At 41.5% G+C, this 20,928-nt stretch overlaps 1 protein-coding gene across 1 annotated transcript in view; it reads right to left on the bottom strand.

Moving 5' to 3' along the window:
* Rftn2 (raftlin family member 2) overlaps positions 1-20,928 on the bottom strand; it is a 52,541-nt gene that overhangs the window by 18,312 nt on the left and 13,301 nt on the right. The window contains exons 2-7 of the mRNA XM_048345031.1: positions 20,161-20,344; positions 18,040-18,154; positions 11,910-12,189; positions 9,959-10,162; positions 2,861-2,982; positions 636-739 (exon numbers count right to left, since the gene is read on the bottom strand). Of these exons, the coding sequence (XP_048200988.1) occupies positions 636-739; positions 2,861-2,982; positions 9,959-10,162; positions 11,910-12,189; positions 18,040-18,154; positions 20,161-20,344 (1,009 nt within the window). The remainder of the gene's footprint in view (positions 1-635; positions 740-2,860; positions 2,983-9,958; positions 10,163-11,909; positions 12,190-18,039; positions 18,155-20,160; positions 20,345-20,928) is intronic.

The following is a 20,928-nucleotide window of genomic DNA, read 5'->3' as shown; positions in this document are numbered from 1 at the left end:
TGAGTGGCAAAAGCCAAGGCTCCTTGATGGCGCCCTGCCACTTTGTCCTGCTCAGGTCGGGCTGGCCCAGGCAGGACAGCCTTGGCAGTCAATCATTTACTGGGTGCCAACTCGGGTAGAGGGAACATCTGGGTTGAAAGGACAGCAAAGCATTGCACACAGAAGAAGTCACTGGCTTCTCCAAAGCAAATACAAGTGTGAGAACTCCAGTTTTTTCTTTCCAGGCAAGATAGAAAAGGGAGAAAAGGGCAAGGCAAGTTAGTACACATGCAGGGTTGGAATATTTGTTCTAATGTAGGCATGTAGTTTAATAGAAACAGCAAAGGAGTCTATACTTCAAGTTAATCTGCCACACTAGAGGGGAGGTAGAGGCAGATTCGCTTCTCCTCCTCCTGGTTGCTTCAGGCCCTACTGGCTGTTCTAAGATTGGGGTGCTGAGGTGAAGGCAGAATTTGCATATGTGGTGCAGAGATCTAACTGTACCTCTCTGTGAACAGTTGTCATTCCCAGGATCCATGATATCAAAAGCAGTGTCTGTGTAAATTTTCAATCTGCATTGGTTCAACTGGATTATCTCAGGAGTGGACTTAGGTTTTACACTGAAATGAGAGTAGATCTGGGTACTTTCACATCACCTGTCATGTCTCAGTATCGGTGTAGGCAGCACATTTGTCAGAAGCCATCCAAATTCAGCCAGAGTATGCAGGAGAGGGCCGTAGTCAGTTTTGATCTCACAGCCCTGCACGGATAAGCACAAAAGCTCACAGTCTGATGGCAAAGACAAGCAGCGATGCAAGTAATAAGCATAAAAGAGTTCATTCTTCATCAAGTACAGTTTTGTTTTGTTTTGTTTTGTTTTTTTTTTTACCAGTCCTGGGCCTTGGACTCAGGGCCTGAGCACTGTCCCTGGCTTCCTTTTGCTCAAGGCTAGCACTCTGCCACTTGAGCCACAGCGCCACTTCTGGCCATTTTCTATATATGTGGTGCTGGGGAATCAAACCCAGGGCTTCATGTATACTAGGCAAGCACTCTTGCCACTAGGCCATACTCCCAGCCCCTCAAGTACAGTTTTTAGGACTTCATTTTCTGCCTTTGCTGCCTTCTAACCATGGAACAAAATCCAGATCACTGAGAAAAGAGGAGTATTTGGGACTTTCTTTGTTTTGGGGCAGTGGATGTAAAATGGTCAGTTGTGGGAGCATTTCAATGAAGTTAACAGAGCAGACCTTTGAAAACACTGGCGGTAGGGTCGTAAAGTGAAGACAAGATTAAGGGATGTGGCCTGGCACCATGGCTCACACCTGTAATCCCAGCAATTCAGGAAGTGGAGATTGGGACAATCTAAGTTCTAAGCAAGCCCAGTTATTGAGACCTCATCTGGACAAAAAAGCTGGATGTTAGCCAAGTGCAGGTTGCTCATGCCTTTATCCTAGATACTCAGGAGGCTGAGGTCTGAGGGTCCTGATTCAAAGCCAGCCTGGGCAGGAAAGTCCATGAGACTTGATTGAATCTGGGCACTATCCTTGAGCTTCTTTTTGCTCAAGGCTAGCACTTTACCATTTGAGCCACAGCACAGCTTCTGGCTTTTTCTGTTTACATGGTACTGAGGAATGGAACCCAGGGCTTCATGTATGGTAGGCAAATACTCTCCCACCAAGCCACATTCCCAGTCCCATGAGACTCTCATCTCCAATTATCCACCAGAAAACTGGAAGTGGTGCTGTGGCTAAAAGTGGTGAAGCATTAGCCTGGAGCAAAACAAGTTCAGGGACAATACCCAGGCCCTGAGCTCAAGCCCCAGGGCTGACCAGAAAACAAAAACAAAAACTGTGTTGATGTGCTATATTATCATCCTAACTATAGGGTAGGTGTCTGGGTACAGGCCAGCCTAGGCCCAAAATTATTGTGAGGGCTTGCATGAAAACATGGTTGGGGCATGGCTCAAATGGTAGAGTGATACCTAGCAAGTGTGAAACCTTAATTTCAAATCCTAGACCCCTCCTTCCCCTCCCCCGTTCAAAAAGAAACAAAACAAAACAAAACATAAAAACCAGAGTTGGGGACAGGGAGTACAGAGAGTTCTCTTGACTCACTTGAAGTTTGTTTTCACTTGGAGATCCTCTCCTATCCCCTCTCTGACTTCCCCACTCAGTTCCCAGTTTGAAAAGGAGCTGTGTCTCTCTAGTCTGTGTCAGACCAGACAGCTGACATCTGAATCCACAGTGCACAGCAGCAGCAGCAGCAATACCATCTCTGATTATGAGGGACACGGCTATATGTGCACATTTGGCCTGGCCAGAATATTTCTTTTGGAGTCTTTTCTTTGGAATTCAATTTATAAGATTTAAAAGAAGTCACTCATGATGGTTGCCAGGAAATAAAATATGAATTGAATGACTGAATTTGCCTCCCTTCCTTCCTTTCTTTCCTTCTGTCTTTCCTCCCTCCTTCCCTCCCCCGGTCCCACCCTGCCTTCCCTCTTTCCTTCCTTTCTCTGTCTCTCTCCCTTCCTCCCTTTGTCCCTCCCTTTCTTACTTCCTTTCTCTCTTTCTACTTTTAATCAGTTTTCATGACACTTTGTAGAGAGACGCTTAGTGCCAGAGGACTTTGTTTAGGGCCAGAATTCTAATTTGGGGGGAACCTATTGCTATCCAGGTACAGACAATTCTTCTGCTATCTTATGATGGTCAGTGGGCAAAGCATATTCCCTTTAACACTGGGTGAAGTCCAGGAAAGAAGTTTGCTCGCGAGTTTGTGATGAGATTCCAAAGACTGGAAAAATCTACGTTTAAAGATATTGCATGTGCCAGGCAATGAAGATTCATGTGGAAAATGGAACATAAAAGTAACTGTAGCTCACCTCAATGACGGTCCATTGTTCTACTACAATAGCATCATTCCCTTTCCTGTTAGAACCTGGAACTCCAGAACCTTCCTCTTCATAGATAAAAAATCCTTCCAAAGATTTAGGCAAATGGTCCCCTAAAAGGATACGATAAAAAAGAATTGTAAATACTATACGTTTCTAAAAATCATTTGAATCCTTAAAATGACCTTATAGAATATGGAAAACAAATCAGTTGAAAATGTTGGTCCTGAGGGATTGTGATAAAGCTCAGTGGTAGAGCACTGGCTTAGCATGCATGAGGCCCCTGTCCAATGCCCATAACACAAAACAAAATATTGGTTTTGCCTGAGTTAAAAAATTTCTGTGCAGGAATTTATTTTCTTTTACTCACCTGAAAGTAAAGACAGTTTTATATATCATTGAATTGACAAACTATATACATAAAACTGCAATAGCAGAAATAAGATGAAGTAATAAGATACAGTAAGAAGCAAATGGAAAAATCAACCTAAAAGCACATGAAATGTTCTTCAGGGCTGGGAATGTGGCTTAGTGGTAGAGTGCTAGCCTTGAGCAAAAGAAGCTCAGGGATAGCGCCCAGGCCCCGAGTTCAAGCCCCAGTACTGGCAAAAAAAGAAAAAAGAAAAGAGAAAGAAATGTTCTTCACTGTGAATTCATTTTGTTTTTGGATATGTATTGTATATGCACATTAATTATACCATTAAAAGAAGTAACATAAAATGTGAATCCTTGGAATTATAGGGATGAGTTTAAAATGAGTATGAGGTAAAATCTTTAAAGAATATAAACAGAACAATTCTTTACCTCAGAGATACATTAATACCTTCCCCCTCCCCCGCAAAATCCCCCTCAAGCCCACCAAAATGAACAGTGACAGGAAGACCCTAAGTAAAAGTCATTGTCAAAAGAATTCCTGCTGGGAAGGAAGTGTTCCTGGAGGCCCTCTCTGATATTTCCATTCATAACTGACAATACCCATCGTGTCTAAAGAAGCCCATGGAAATTCCTTTGTTTCCTACTTTGCAAAAGAAACATTCTTTTCCCATGTACATGGGTATTTAAACATGATTTAAGAAATTGTTGTTAGGGGCTGGGAATGTGGTATAGTGGTAGAGTGCTTGCCTAGCATGTATGAAGCCCTGGGTTCGATTCCTCAGTACCACATAAACACAAAAAGCCAGAAATGTTGCTGTGGCTCAAGTTGTAGAGTGCTAGCCTTGAGCAAAAAGAAGCCAGGGACAGTGCTCAGGCCCTGAGTTCAAGCCCCAGGACTGGCAAAAACAAAACAAAACAAAATTCCCAATATATAATTTGTGTGTGTGTGTGTGTGTGTGTGTGTGTGTGTGTGTGTGTGTGTGTGTGTGTGTGTGTGTTTGGCAGAACTCAGAGCCTGAGCACTGTCCCTGGCTTCTTTTTGCTTAGGTTAGCACTCTACCACTTGGGCCACAGTGCAACTTCTGGCTTTTTCCTTATGTGGTACTGAGGAATTGAACCCAGGTATTCATACACGCTAGCCAAGCAGTCTACCACTAAGCCACACTCCCAGTCTCCAATGATATTTTAAATGTTAAAACATGATAAAGGCAAAACAACCTCCTCCTCCTCCTCCTCCTCCCCCTCTCCTCCCCCTTCCCTCCTCCTCCTCCTCCCCCTCCTCCCTGTCCTCCTCCCCCTCCTCTTCGTCCCCCTCCCCCTCCCCCTCCTCCTCCTCCTCTTTCCTCCTCTTCCTCCTCACCCTCCTCTCTTCCTTTTCACATCACTCATGTTTAGGGCAGAATGCCACAAAGAATTTACAGTTTTCAGTGTGTTCCTAAGCACACCAGCCAGAACTGGTTTTCTGCTTATACTCTATGTTCCATTTCTTTACATGTTCTTATCCAGTCTCATGCCAAAGTCGCCAGTAGAATCAAATCTGATTGCTTTTAAAATTGTGTATATTCCAAGACATTTCTTAGGCTATGTACTGCAATGATTAGTTAATTAAAATTTGCCTGTTTCCTTTGGGATTCTATACTGTGAAAACCTCAGGCTTTATTTTCTTGATGTCGATATTGCAGTGCACTAGTACTTTTTATTTTTATTTTTTTTTTGCCAGTCCTAGGGCTTGAACTCAGGGCCTGGGCATTGTCTTTGAGCTCTTTTTGCTCAAGGCTAGCACTCTATCACTTGAGCCACAGCGCTACTTCCAGCTTTTTCTGTTTATGTGGTACTGAGGAATCGAACCCAGGGCTTCACGCATGCTAGGCAAGCACTCTATCACTAAGCTCCATTCCCAGACTTTATCTTTGAGTAGTTATACAAGGGAGTTGCCATTCACCAAAGCAGTTTTTGAATACAATGCTTCTTGATCAATGTCACCTCTCTCAACATTCTCACCCATCCCTCCCAACCCCACCTTCCCTCAATTTTCTTATTTTTTAGGTTATGTATTAATTTTTTTGCCATTTAGCAAAGCAGTTTATGACTCTTCCTAAACTTTTAAAGTATAAAACAAAGTGTAACCAATTCATTCAATATGATACCACCCAGGAATTAAAGAAAATGAGAAAGAGGCTCACCATTATGCAATAATGTGGATGAATTTCAGAGCTAATTTGTTGAACAAAAGAAGTCAGTTACAGAAGAGTACATTGTAGAATTCAACTTGTAGTTGAACTCTAGTCTTAAGCACAGGCAGAACTTATCCAGCGAAGGGACATCCAGGAGAGATACAGACTGCAAATGGTCAGGGAGACCTTTACTATGTATATGTTGTACATATACAAACAAAACAATCTCTCATTTTTGCTTTAGAATTTCTTAGGGCCCCTCACAGGCTCTTCCAGGATCCATACTAGACTCCAGAGTCACCAAGTCTGAGAATTCCAAAGGAGAGAATTCCTTATGTCTTTTTTTTTTTTTTTCCTTATGTCTCTTGAGACATTCTCCTAACAGAATGGGCAGCAGGAAGGGTCAAGGTCTTGTGAGAAAGGGTAATCGGGTTGCTCAGCTCAGGCTGGAAGGATTCCTGGGAGATGTTTGACTCAACTGGATGTTAAATATCCCAGGCAACAGAGTGAAGTGGTAATTCAGAAAAATAACCTATTTAACACCAGTTCACATTTCATAACCCAGAGTTTCCCAACCAATGTGCCTTGGTCCACAGGTGTGCTGAAACCAGGTTGTAGGTATGCCAAGACACAGGGCGCCCCCTCCTGCCCAGAACAGAGTCACCACTAGGTGCTCTACAAATGCTATGAAAAAGTCACAAGGCCTACCTAGCCTGACTCATTGCTTCCCAAGTGGTTTTTTTTTTTTTTTAATTTAAGCCCAGTACTACCAAACTAGTATCAAAGTGTACTTCAGTTTCTGAAGGGTAATCTCAAGGTAGAGACTGGGTGGTTTTCTTTAAAGTCTAATGTCTGTCTTGATCCATTCTTTTCAAATATATTTGGGAGACTGTCTGGGAGACTGAATCAGGAAGATCACAAGTTTGAGGCCAGTTTAGGCAATTTATGAAGCTAAGTTTAAAAAAAGTCTCAATACATTAAAAAAAAGAAAGGAAGGAGGGAAGAAAGGAAGAGAAGAAGGGAGGGAAGGAGGGAGGGAGGGAGGAAGGAAGGAAGAAAAGGGTCTGGAAAAGTGATTGTTCATTACCAGCAACATCTTGATCCAATCTCTAGTACTATAAAATAGAAACAAAACTTAAAACTAAAAATATTCATCTGATCTAAACTTAAACTGTTCTGCTCCCTCCCTTTCTCCCCTCCATCCTAAAGCACACTGACATTCTGGGAAGAGGTTTATCCTGTGAAGTGTGGCTTTATAGTCCTTGGCACAAGGCTGAATATACTGAAGATACCTGAACTCTGGTTAAAATGCTCAAGCTTGAAGGATTCCTGGGGAGTGTTTTACTCATCTGAACGTGTGTGTGTGTGTGTGTGTGTGTGTGCACATGTGCACACCAGTACTGGGGCTTGAACTCAGGGCTTGTACTCTGTCCCTTAGATTTTTCACTCAAGGCTGGTGCTCTACCATTTGAGCCACAGTTCTGCTTTTTGCTGGTTATTTGGAGATAAGAGTCCTGTGGATTTTCCTGTTTGGGCTGGCTTTGAACCTCAGTTCTCAGATCTTAACTTCCCAAGTTGCTAGGCTCACAGGCGTGAGTCACTGGCACTCAGCTTGGACATGCCATCTTTGCACATTAACTTTGCCTAGGTACAACCTGGACATCCCTGTAAATGTGAGGAACAGTAATATCTCACGTTAGCATTTTTGGTCCATATGTTATTTTTGCTATTAAACTGACCTGTGGGTGGACCCAGGACATCTCTGATGTGGAAGGCAGGCAGGTACAAAGTTGCACTCTTCCTGTCTTTCATGCACAGTCTATCTGGGAATGAACCTCAGCCCATCTTCTCTCCATGTCCATCACCATCTCTCTCAGGACAGGGGAGCCATCTCCTACCAGCCCCCCACAACCACTCTTGCCCTCTGAAATCCATTTCCAAAAGTGATACCAATGATGTGCTTTAAAAATGCAAATCAACCCTGGTGCTGGTGGTTCCCGATTGTAATCCTAGCTATTCAGGAGACTGAGATCTGAGGATTGCAGCTTTAAAACCAACCCAGGCAGGAAAGACTTTGCGACTGGTTAAGCTTCAATTAACCAGTAGAAAGCCAGAAGTGGAAGTGTGGCTCAAAGCGTGGAGCACCACTTGAGTGGAAAAGCTAAGCAAGAATGTGAGGCCCTGAGTTCTAGCCTCACTGCCAGCATCAAAACTAACGAACTAAAGAAATAAATGTGAATTGCAGCACAGCTCCTTGGCATGATGATGGAGAACACACATGTCACTGGGGTGGCAGCACCACTTTGTAGTTACTCACATGTTATTTAATACCTGTAGGCCTCAATTTCCTCTTATGTAAAAGGAGGATAATCGCATTATGGTCATAAGCCACCAAACAAGGCCATGACACTTTTCTTAATTTTGGAATGACATAGATACATTTGGACATCTTCATGTTGCCCTGAAGCCACATGCTAACAATTCCCTGACAGTAGCAAAGATATAAACCATGTGCCAAACATGTTTATCTGGGTGATGAAGACAGACATGATTCAATGTCATTACTCTCCCACACCTCACTGAGATGATCTGAAATGAGTATCAAGGGAAGAAACCTGAAAATAATAAATAAACAATCAAAACTTAGCCCTACAATGTGGCAGACTAAGGTAGGGAGGGACTGTTTTGACGTTGACAGCGGTTTGTCAGTCTGTAGGTGAAGTATAGGAACCTCAATGTATGTGCATGTGTGCGTGCATGTGTTTGTGTTTGTGTGTGTGCGTGTGTGTGTGTGTGTGTGTGTGTGTGTTTCAGGAGCTTTTCAAAACAGAAAAGTCAGCTAGGCACCAATGGCTCATGTCTGTAATCCTAGGTACTCAGGAGGCTGAGATCTGAGGATCACGGTTCAAAGCCAGCCCAGTAGGAAAGTCCATGAGACTCTTATCTCCAACTAGCCACCAAAAAGCCAGAAGTGGAGGTGTGGCTCAAGTGGTAGTATGCTAGTCTTGAACAAAACAGTTCAGGGACAGTGCACAGGCCTTGAGTTCAAGCCTAGTACTGAAAAGAAAATCAACAACAAAAATCCAGAAAAGACTACTGAGTGAGTAGGAGAGGTTCACAGATCTTCTAACTTGTACTTCAGGACCTCGATGAAGTACATCCTTAAAAAAAAAAAGTACATGGGCTAGGAATATGGCTTAGTGGTAGAGTGCTTGCCTTGCATGCATGAAGCCCTGGGCTTGATTCCTCAGCACCACATAAACAGAAAAATCCAGAAGTGGTGCTATGGCTCAAGTGGTAGAGTGCTAACTCCAGGACTGGTAGAGAAAAACAAAACAACAGAAAAAAAGAAGTCTCTCTCTCTCTTTCTCTTTCTTTCTCTCTCTCTCACCCTCCCCCCACCCCGGCCCGCTTCTTGGAGGAAAGTATTTTATTCATTGTGATTTGTGACATCATATAGTTAAATTTCTGAATAATGTCAAGTCAGATTTTATACTTTCAAACTCTTGGTCATATTTGGGATGAGGACAGAAGCAAGACAGAACAAAATATACATTGTTTCCTCATGTGTTTTAGATGTCAAGCATCAAACATAGGGAAACAAAGTGACCAATTCAGCCCTGCTTCCTCCAACTGGCTTCTCTCAGCCACACAGACATTGCTCACTATTTCCTTGCATTCTTCCGGGGAAGTCCCAATAACACACCCAGTGGCAGGACCCCACAGACTGAGGCGGCCCAGTAGGGGCTTGGCACGGTTGGTCAGCAGTGTTAAATGTCTAATGAGGCATTCCAGGGAGGAGGAGAGAGGAAAGCCTCTCCAGGGCTTTCTCAGTAGTTCTAAAGCTGGAGGAACAAAAGCCTCACAGTGTCTTTGGCTGGTAACTGCTGTGGCTCATTTTATTTTCATCAGGCATGGCGGAAGGCAGGGATGCCTGAGAGATGGTGAAAAGATGCATCTCCTTAGGCAGTTCATCACAGAAGAAAAATGGAAATGGATCCAAGTTTAACTTTTTGGGGGGAGTAGGGAGGAGAGGAGAGGAGAGAGAGAAAGGAGGGTGGGGATGGAGAGAGAGCGAGTGAGCGAGCGAGAGAGAGAGAGAGAGAGAGAACTAATATCCAAATAGATGGTATTTAAAAGTACTAAGCTGCAGTGGTAGGAAACAAAACTAACAGCAGAAATAAATAAATCCCGAGTCTAGATACTGTGGGATTCCTCCTTTTCTGCTTCTTCTTCTTCCTCCTCCTCCTTCCCTTTCTTCTTCTTTTCTCTCTTTCTCCTCCTCCTCTTTCTGGCTCACTCCCTCCTTCCTTTCCTCCTTCCCTTTTTTCCCCCTACTATTTCTTATTTCTTTCTTTGCTCAAGGTAAGCACTCTACCACTTGAGCCACAGCACCATTTCTGGCTTTTTCTGTGTATGTGGTACTGAGGAATAGAGCCCAGGGCTTCATATATGCTAGGTAAGCACTCTGCCACTACATCACATTCCTAGTCAAGTCCAAATTCTTTAGATATAAATATATCATTAACATGAAACATACCTTTGGATGCTTCCCAGCATACAAAAGAATCAATGAGAGACAAGCCTTGTTTATAATAAAAGGTAGTTAATTCTAGCCAATCAGCATCAAGTGTACTGATGATGGCTCCTTTTCTTGTCATTTTCATTGACAGGATGCCTTCTTGATAGGTCCAGCAGGTGGAATCATCATCAAAAACATTGAAGACTGTATACAACTTGTTATCTGGAGAGAGGCATTCAGAAGGAGGAAAAGGGGATCATTATAATTTCATTACTCAAAGGCAGATACATTACTATTTCACCCATGACCCCAGCCCTTTTTGCTTTAGTTATTTTGAAATGGGGTTTCATGTTTATGTCCACACTGCTATGAACTGTTTCGTGCCTATTTTGCTTCCTGAAGATCTGGGAAGACATGCATATTCCATCATACACAGTCTGCCTATCCTATTAGTTGAGATGGGATCTCAAGAACTTTAAGTATTTGGATTCACAGATTTCACTAGATACTCTAACAGGTCTTTTATATACTCCCATGATCCTCTTCATTATTCAACAGGGACTATAACAGAACTGTTATTAGGGAGAATGTAATTAAGGAGTATATTGAATTTAGGACTTAAAAGACTAGAAGTATGGCCTAGTGGCAAGAGTGCTTGCCTCCTATACTTGAAGCCCTGAGTTCGATTCCCCAGCACCACATATACAGAAAATGGCCAGAAGTGGCGCTGTGGCTCAAGTGGCAGAGTGCTAGCCTTGAGCAAAAAGAAGCCAGGGACAGTGCTCAAGCCCTGAGTCCAAGGCCCAGAACTGGCAAAAAAAAAAAAAAAAAAAAAAAAGACTAGAAGTAGACACTTGCTTTGATGCAACTCAGGGTGGGAACCAGCATGGAGTTTAAAGGCAGATATGGGTAGAAAATAGGGAATAGCTCTTTGATTTCCACTCTAGTGACTGTTGCTCACTATTACTTTTTATGATTTTCATATCACAGGAAAAGCAAGGTGGTTGTTAGTTAAGGAACTGGTGAGACAGGGGAGTGTGATGGTAGGTGTGGTCCAGTTGGAAATATTGATTCTTCAGTAGATTGTATTCATAGGGTCAGGTGGACCACTGTCTTGTACAGGATGTTGGAGCAAAGGCTTAGTTAATAGCCGTTAGATTTCTAGAGTTTATTTTCTGTTAGGCACTGGGTACTTTGTGTTGTTGTTTTGTTTTTGCCAGCCCTGGGGCTTGAACTCAGGGCCTGAGCACTGTCCCTGGCTTCTTTTTTGCTTTTGTATAAAGAAAAGGAGGCATCATTGGACTCCAGCTGGACTCTGTGCTGTTAAAACTATATGGCGTCTTTGATTTTCTTTGGGAGTGCTTTTCACAAAGCATGTCTATAAAGGTATCAGAAACCCTTGAACAGTCAACAAATAATTTCAGTTTCATGGGAAAACTTGCAAGTTAGCAAAGAAGAACAAAACTATATTTTAAAGTTATTTTAGGTTGAAGGCACTATTGTTATAGTAATTGTTTCATCATGTTGTACCATTTTCATATTCTAGTTGATGATGAATGAAAAACCAATTAATTTCAGAGGTGAAAACCAACCACAAAATGGACAAGGCCCAAGCTAGAATTCGCCCACACTGTTTACAAGGACATAAATAAATTACAACAGTTTTCTTTGTCATCAATTCAGCTCTCTTTGGCAAATGCACAACCCTCCATTTAGGAAGGGAGTTTCAGAAACTGATCTTCAACACAAAGTTACAGGACCTGGTAGAGGGACCTAGTGTCTGAAACACTGCTCTGTAATATTTCAGATATAAGAATAAAAAAAAAACCCACAAGTTGATGTTAGTTCACTTTGTCCTTATCATCTTTAGAGATTTACTTGGCCTCAAATTTCCTTTCAAAAACTTCCAGAAAATGAATTTGGCTAAACTTAATCTAAGAATGTATTCACTTTCTTTCTTGTCTATTACCTTCTCCAGTTTTGGGTTTAGGGGAGCTGGGGCTGCCATTTTGTTCGATTTGATACTGTAGGCTTTCGTGGTGAGGTTCTTCCTCAATTTTGCTTTTAGATGAATGCCGGCTTAAGTTTCCTTCATTCCAGCTTCTGCAGTTTTCATCTGAACTGTGTTTCACACGCAGCACTGGTTCTATGTCTCCATCATGGCTGGTCCCATTACAGTATTTAGATGGCGGAGCATGCTGGGATATGAATCCAACAAATCTCATTCCTCTTTTAGCAGCAACATTAATCTGAGGTTTACAAAGAGTGGCAGAACAGAATGTTCACTCTATTTAGGAAGATGAATTTATCAGTTAAACATTAGCTTTGTTGAGGAAACCATTAGAAGAGAATAAATTGACCAGTAACTAAGGTGACATCCATAAACTAATCACCTCAAAAATAACACTGGTCTTTAAGAGTATGTCTCAATGTCATTCTGTCTTGTCAGAAATATACTTCAGAAATTATAAAAACAGCAATCTTTTTTCCTAGAAAGCTACATTTGGGAAGAATTCAGAATTTTATACATGATCTTTCCAGTTGGAACAAAGTTAAGAACTATTATAGAACTCCTCCAAAATAACACTAACAAATACATCTTTATAATTAGGGGAGACATTAATTTAAAAGCAAAAACACAGGGGTTGGAGGCATAGTTCAGGTGGTAGGGCACCTGCCAATGAGCATAAAGCATCAATAGTGATTTGGGAGTCCCAGTCTCAGTTGAAAAAAAAAAAAAAGCAAAAATACAAAGACAAAAAAACCCAAAAACCACCCTAAAAACACATAAAATATAAGCTTAATTCAGAGCACAGCTCCAATGAAACTTTCTCATCTTCATATGTTACAACTTAATATTGATGTCTTTTATCTGGTCTAAGATACATATAAGAAAATCATTCCTGTTAATGAAAAAGCATAGAAATTGTGGAACAGATGATGTAATGCCAGTGAAATGATTTAAGATATTAAGAGTGTTTTTTTTTCTTTCCCTCTCTCCCTCTCCCCCTTGCTCCCTTCTTCCTTCTCTTGGAGATCAGAGTCTCAAGGATATTTCTGCCCCACTGGCATTGAACTATAACCCTCAGATCTCAGCCTCCTGAGTTACTAGGATTACAGGCACGAGCCACTAGCTCCTGGGCCTCTCATTTTTGGAGTTTGAACTCAGTTCTCAGAACTTGCTAGGCAGATGCTCTATCACTTGAAGCACATTCTCTTAAAGTGATTATTTTCATATTCAGAACTTTTGGGACTGACATATTTGTAAGATTTAGGTTTGTTTGAATGTAGACTGTAAATATATTTTCCTCTCTGCTTCTCCTTCATTTAAAAATTCTATTTAGGGGGGCTGGGAATGTGGTTTAGCGGTAGAATGATTGTTTGCCTAGCATGCATGAAGCCCTGGGTTCGATTCTCAGCAACACAGAAAAAACTGGAAGTGGAGCTGTGGATCAAGAGGCAGAGTGCTAGCCTTGAGAAAAAAGAAGCCAGGAACAGTGCTCAGGCCCTGAATTCAAGCCCCAGGACTGTCAATAGAAATAAATAAAATTTCTATTTATGTCTAATTCTTTTTTTTGTGTGTTTGGTTGGTGGTTCTTTTTAGGGCAGGAATTGTATCTTATTTATCTTTGTATTGTAGTACTTCAAATTACAGGTGATCTGTAAGTATTTGTTAAATAAGTTAAATTGAAGAAGTAGAAATGTTTTCTGTATGGTCACTCTCAAATACTTCAAGTATTTTCTTTTTTCTTTTTTCAGTAAGTCATAGGTTTGAACTCATGGCCTGGGTGATGTCCTTGAAGCTCCTTTGCTTAAGGCTACTGTATCACCACTTCTAGTTTTCTGGTGGTTAAATGGAGATAAGAGTCTCATGAGTCTCTTTGCTGCTAGGGCTGGCTTTGAACTGTGATCCTCAGATCGCAGCCTCCTGAATAGCTAGGATTACAGGCATGAACCACAAGTGCCCGGCTTAATTAAGTATTTTAAATGTTACCTGGGATAGTAAGAAAGAGTTTTGATGGAGGTTGTAAATGGAATCATCTATAATTAGAATGAAAAAAAAAAAAAGCCAGGAAGAGCTGAAGAAAAATCAAGAGCATCGCCCAGCCAGATACCAGTGGCTCACATCTGTAATCCTAACTACTCAGGAGGTTCATATTTGATGATCCTAGCTCAAAGCCAGCAAGGGGAGACAAATCTGTGAGACTCTTATGTCCAATTAACCAGTAAAGGCTGGAAGTGGAGGCGTGGCTCAAGTGATAGAGCAGCCTTGAATGATAAAGCCAAGCAAGGACACGAAGGCCTGAATTCAAGCACCAGTCCTGACACTAAGAAAACACACACACACACACACACACACACACACACACACACACCTTAAAAAACAACAACAATACAAAAACAACCCTCTTTAAACAAGGCCGCCATTCAAAAATATCTGGCATTCATCTATTGTTCTTATTCACACCAGGGTATGGTTCAAAGATTTTATGTGCTGTTTCCTGAAGTTTTTCTCTCCATAAGATAACCCCATCCCTCTAATTGCTGAAATAACAATTCTTTCCTGTTGAGGCAGATCTTTAACTGTATCCAGGAAGCAAATACAAAATAAAGTCTGAGGGTGATTTAGTTAGGCTAAATTAGTAGCTACATTTTTGTTTGCAAAAGAAGATGTCTGGAGTGGATTTATTCCCAGAAAAACATTTCCCAGGATAGTAGTAGTAAACAGTATGTGTATTTTGTTTATACAAATCTAGTTTCAAAGACCCTTTCTAAAGATGCTTATTGAATGCTGACTTCAAAATTAAATATTATTAATTGCTTGTACTGGCTGTATAAAAACTACAGATAATTATACACACATGGTTCTTTTTTTTTTTGCCAGTCCTGGGCCTTGGACTCAGGGCCTGAGCACTGTCCCTGGCTTCTCTTTGCTCAAGGCTAGCACTCTGCCACTTGAGTCACAGCGCCACTTCTGGCCATTTTCTATATATGTGATGCTGGGGAATCGAACCCAGAGCTTCAAGTATACGAGGCAAGCACTCTTGCCACTAGGCCATATCCCCAGCCCCACACATGGTTCTTTAAAGCTTGAAAGCAACAACAGAGTAAGTGAATAAATCTCACAATTTTTTCATTTTTTTTCTCTTTTTGTTTTAAGACAGGGTCTTATTTTTAGTCTAGGCTGTCCTTGAACTAGAGCTCCTTCTCCTGCCTCAGTCTCCTTAGAGCTGGAATTACAGATGGGATTACCATATCTGGCTTATTTCACAGGGGTGTGTGTGTGTGTGTGTGTGTGTGTGTGTGTGTGTGTGTGTGTAATAGGACCTTGAGTTCTTGCTTGGCTTTTTTGTTCAAGGCTAGCATTCTATCACTTGAGCCACACCTTCACTCCAGACTTTGGTTTTACGCTGGTTAATTAGAGAGAAGAGTCTCCAGGACATTTCTGCACAGGCTGGCTTCAAACCTTGATCCTCAGATCTCAGACTCTTGCGTAGCTAGGATTACAGACATGAGTCATCAGTGCTTATAATAGTTTTTCTTTGTTTTAGCATGTGTGTGTACGTGTGTGTATGTGCATGTTTGTGTGTGGGGGGGTTGGTACTGAAGCTTGAATCAGGGCATGGGAAATGTCTCTTAGTTTTCTTCTTCAAGACTGATCCCCTACCACTTGAGTCATGGTCACACTTTCAACAGTTTTACCTTAAAGGAATTGCCTTAAGTTTTTGGCTGTACGCTAAAGACTTAGGTCAATGCAACTAATAAATAAAAAGCCTTCATTATTAAAATTCTACCAACTTGAGAATCTTTATAAATATGCATTTTCTAGCTTTAATCAATCTATATCTAGATATATCTAGTGTTCTACTTGTCATTTAAGTTTCAGTTAACTTACATTGTACAGTTTTTTCTACCTTATTCATTTAAACATTTTAAATGTGCTGGGGTTTGTACTTGGTCTCGCACTTGCTAAACAGACACTCTTCATGCTGAGCCAGACCCCCGGCCCTGATTTTTGTTTGTTATTTTTGAGATAGGGTCTCAAATTTGGGGTTAAACTTTTATTTATATTTCAAACGTTGTTAGGTTGATGTCAGGCTATTATTATGTCAACCTTATTATTTGTTTCCTTTTGGATCTGTTGTCTATGGACTCTGCCTGTCCATTTAAGATAGGATATCTGGCTGGGCACTGGTGGCTCACGTCTGCAATCCTAATTACTCAGGAAGTGGAGATCTGAGGATTTCTGTTCAAGGCCAACCAGGGCGGGAAAGTCCATGACACTCTCCAATTAACCACTGGCTGGGCACTGGGGGCTCACGTCTGCAATCCTAATTACTCAGGAGGTTGAGATCTGAGGATTTCTGTTCAAAGCCAGCCAGGGCGGGAAAGTCCATTGAGATTCTCCAATTAACCACCAGAAAGCCAGAAGTGGAGCTGTGGCTCAAGTAGTAGTGCTAGCCTTGAACAAAAAAGCTCAGAGACAGAGCCCAGGACAGATAGACACACATACAGACAGGATATCACTTTCATGTATTTACATTCATTTCCTATATATTTTGAAAATGGAGCTTCCATAAGTCACCTTTATTGCAGATTTCCCTCCAAACAAAAAAAAAATTGTGTGTGTGTCAGTATGGGGTTTGTACTCAGGGCCTGGTACTTACTAAGGCACTTTACGACTTAAGCCATACCCCTAGCCCTTTTTGCTCTAGCCATTTTGCTATGGGTCTCACATTTTGCTGTGGCTGATCTAGATTATGATCCTCCTATTTATGCTTCCTTTGTATCTGGGATGATAGGTATGAACTACAATAGCTATTGGTTGAGATGGGATCTCATTAACTGTTTTCCCATGCTGACCTAGAGCCTCAATCCTTTTGACTGTTGAGATATAGACAGGAGCCACCTCACCTTGTCCTATTTATGATGATGATGATGATGATTATTATTATTATTAACATTATTATTATTATTATTAGTAGTAGTAGTAATAGTCCTGGGCTTAAACTCAGGGCCTCCTGTTTGTTTGGCAGGCACTTTACCACTTGATCCATGCCCCCAGTCCTTCCATGTGACTATTTTTTTTCTGATATATCTTCTCTGTTTCATTGTCCCTCATTTTATGTTTTAAACTCTGTATAATTTGGTACAAGTCCTGCCTGAATTCTGGTATACTATCATATATTGTTCTTTCTCTCTCTCTCCCTCCCTCCCTCCCTCTCTCTCTCTCTCTTTTGTGCCAGTATTGAGATTTAAACTCAAGGTTTGCCATCTTGTTTTTTTTTTTTTTTTCTAGTTAAGGCTGGCAACCTACTACTTGAGCCACAACTCCACTTCTGGCTTTCTGGTGATTAATTGAAGATCAAAGTTTCATGGACTGAGACTGGCACTTCTTGGCAGTCTACTAGGCACTACAACTCCACTCCTGGCTTTTTTTCTCATTAATTAATTATTTTTTCTGACTTTTTCTGATTAATTGAAGATCAGAGTATCATAGACTGAGCCGGAGCTGGCTTTGAACCACGATTCTATGATTTCAGCCTCTTGAATAGCTAGGATTACAGGCATGCATCAGAGGTATACCCCTATTCTTTTCCTTTGTTTCTTTTTTTTTTTTTTTGCCAGTCCTGGGCCTTGGACTCAGGGCCTGAGCACTGTCCCTGGCTTCTTTTTGCTCAAGGCTAGCACTCTGCCACTTGAGCCACAGCGCCACTTCTGGCCATTTTCTGTATATGTGGTGCTGGGGAATCGAACCCAGGGCCTCATGTATATGAGGCAGGCACTCTTGCCACTAGGCCATATCCCCAGCCCCCTTTGTTTCTTTTTTTTGCTTAATTTTTTAAATCATTATGATAAAGGCGATATACAGAGGGGTTACAGTTACATAAGCCAGGTAATGTGTATATTTCTTTTTGGACAATGGCACCCATTCTCTCAGTTTTTCCTTCCTGTCCTCACCCACAAGGTACATAGTTCATTTTTAACATAGTGTCCAGTGAAGCCCTACTCTTTTTAAAGTAAGAAAAGAAATGGATAAAGAAGAAATATCAAATGCTTCTCAAAATCCTATGGAAAAATGTATGTATATGTAGTACCTTTTCTATCAGTTCTTTTGCTATGTCGTTTGTTTGTGTGTCATAAGTTAGAGGACATTCTTCAATCACAAGTCTTGGGCGTCTTTGTCCACTGGGAGCTGCTGAGTGCTTTGGGCTGCAACAGAGAAAAGATATTCATGATTGGAGGTCACTGCTGAAGACCAGCCATCCCTTTATGTGACAGTGAGCAAGCAACCCACAAAGAAATTTAAGACAATTGGTATTTCAATACTACAGGCTATCTTCCCATATAAAAAAACCACACATAGGAACTTAATTTAAATGCCCCTGATTTAAACTTCTAGAAATTTCTAATTTAAAATGAAAGAAAAGCTTTATTTTTGTTGTTTTAATAAAAGTTATGAGAGGGGCTGGGAATATGGCCTAGTGGCAAGAGAGCTCGACTTGTATACATGAAGCCCTGGGTTCGAATCTCCAGCACCACATATCTAGAAAACGGCCAGAAGTGGCGCTGTGGCTCAAGTGGCAGAGTGCTAGCCTTGAGCAAAAAACAAAAAAGGAAGCCAGGGACAGTGCTCAGGCCCTGAGTCCAAGGCCCAGGACTGGCCAAAAAAAAAAAAAGTTATGAGAAATGCTTTTGATTGTGTGTGTGTGTGTGTGTGTGTGTGTGTGTGTGTGTGTGTGTGTGTGTGTGTGTGTCTGCACGAGTCAGTCTTCGGGCTTGAACTCAGGGCCTGGGCACTGTCCCTTAGCTTTTTAGCACAAGGATGGGGTTCTATCGCTTGAGCCACGGCTCTATTTCTGACGCTTTGCTGGTTAAGTAGAGATGAGTCCCACCAACTTTTCTGCCTGGGCTGTCTTTGAACCATGATTCTCAGATCTCAGCCTCCTGACTAGCTTGGATTACAGCCATGAGTCCAACTATTTTCATCCTTCATGGGAAGTATTTTATCATAAAAAAAGTCATTTGTACAGGGGTAAATGCACTGTATTAAATATGTAAGGTCTTATCTATGTGGGTTTGATTACAGAAACTAATAAAGTATTCTTTAAATAATGAACAACAACAACAACAAAATCATTGCCAGGCACCAGTGGCTTATATTTATAATCCTAGCTACTGGGGGCTGGGGATATGGCCTAGTGGCAAGAGTGCTTGCCTCGTATACATGAGGCCCTGGGTTCAATTCCCCAGCACCACATATACAGAAAATGGCCAGAAGTGGCGCTGTGGCTCAAGTGGCAGAGTGCTAGCCTTGAGCAAAAAGAAGCCAGGGACAGTGCTCAGGCCCTGAGTCCAAGCCCCAGGACTGGCCCCCCCGCCAAAATAAATAAATATAATCCTAGCTACTGAGGAGGCTGAGATCTGATCTGAGGATTTGAATGGTTTGAATCCATACCTGGCAGGAAAGTCTGTGAGACTCTTATATCCAATAAACTACCAAAAAAGCAGGAAGTAGAGCTGAGCTCAAGAATGTATAGCACTAGCCTTGAGCAAAAAAGCTCAAGGACAGTGCCCGGTACTGAAAAAAAGTCAAATTTGCAACTTTGACAAAAATGATTGCATAATTTAGAAAAAGCATTTTCAAACATATTTTAGACTGTTCGTGGCTCATACTTGTAATTCTCATTACTCCAGAGACTGAGATATGAAGATCACTGTTTGAAGCCAGCCCAAGTCCATGGCATGTCTATCTCTAATTAACCAGCAAAAAGCTGGAGGTGTAGATATGGCTCAAGAGGTATAGTCTCAGCCTTGAGCATAAAAACTCAGGCAGGAGTACAAGGCCCTGAGTTCAAACCATAGTACTGGCATAAAAAAATAAAGTAAAATAAAATAAAATCAAAGGGAAAAACTGGGAGAGTATGAGGGAAGGGGTGACATTGTTAAAAATGAAATGTACTCCTTTTTTTTTTTCGGTCAGTGGTGGGGCTTGAATCCAAAGCCTGGGTGCTGTCCTAGAGCTTTTTCACTCAAGGCTAGCACTCTACCACTGTGAGCCACAGAGCCACTTCTGGTTTTCTGGTGGTTAATTGGAAATAAGAGTCTCACAGACTTTCCTGTGATCCTCAGATCTCAGGCTTCTGAGTAGTTAGGATTAGAGACATGAACCACCAGCACCTGTTAGAATAACTATTTTCTTGCTGCACTATGCTTACCTTAATTTTAAGCGTGATAAAACCACCCTGTAAAGGTAACTTGCTGGAAGGTGTTTTCGGGGTCCCACAGGTTGTATGACCGGATGAATGGCCCCAACAATATATCCTTTAAGATAATAGTCTTCCACTTTTGTTGCTATATCCAAAATTGAATTGATCTTGATGACTTCTGGGTTTGATGAAGCTGAAATATAAAAGTGAAGAGACGTTTTCATTCTCATGATTGAATTCTGAATTATTTCTGGATACCTAACCAAACCTCAAATAAATTACGCTAATACATGTTGCATATTTTCTAAACTTATTTCAGAAAAAAAGCAAGGGTAATCTTAGATTCACTGTATAATTGTATCATGTCTTTTCTTTTTGTCTATTTTTCATGATGGAGATTGACCTGCTGCTAACTGCCTGAGCTCAGGAAGCTGGTTAGGAACACAGGAGGAAGGGTCAGAGGAAATGTCTCCTGTTATATTAATACCCACATGCAATGGAACAGAAATCCACCATCTGTGGGCACTCAGACCAATTTAAACTTTTTTTTTTTTTTTGCCAGTTCTGGGGCTTGGACTCAGGGCCTGAGCACTGTCCCTGGCTTCTTTTTGCTCAAGGCTAGCATTCTGCCACTTGAGTCCACAGCGCCACTTCTGGCCATTTTCTATTTATGTGTTGCTGGGGAATTGAACCCAGGGCTTCATGTATATGAGGCAAGCACTCTTGCCACTAGGCCATATTCCCAGCTCCAGACCAATTTAAACTAAAATAGAGCAG

This window comes from Perognathus longimembris, chromosome 4 (genome assembly GCF_023159225.1).
Source record: "Perognathus longimembris pacificus isolate PPM17 chromosome 4, ASM2315922v1, whole genome shotgun sequence".
NCBI classification, from domain to species: domain Eukaryota; kingdom Metazoa; phylum Chordata; class Mammalia; order Rodentia; family Heteromyidae; genus Perognathus; species Perognathus longimembris.
The sequence above is the reverse complement of the archived record's forward strand: the minus strand, read 5'-3'. Positions and strand labels throughout refer to the sequence as shown.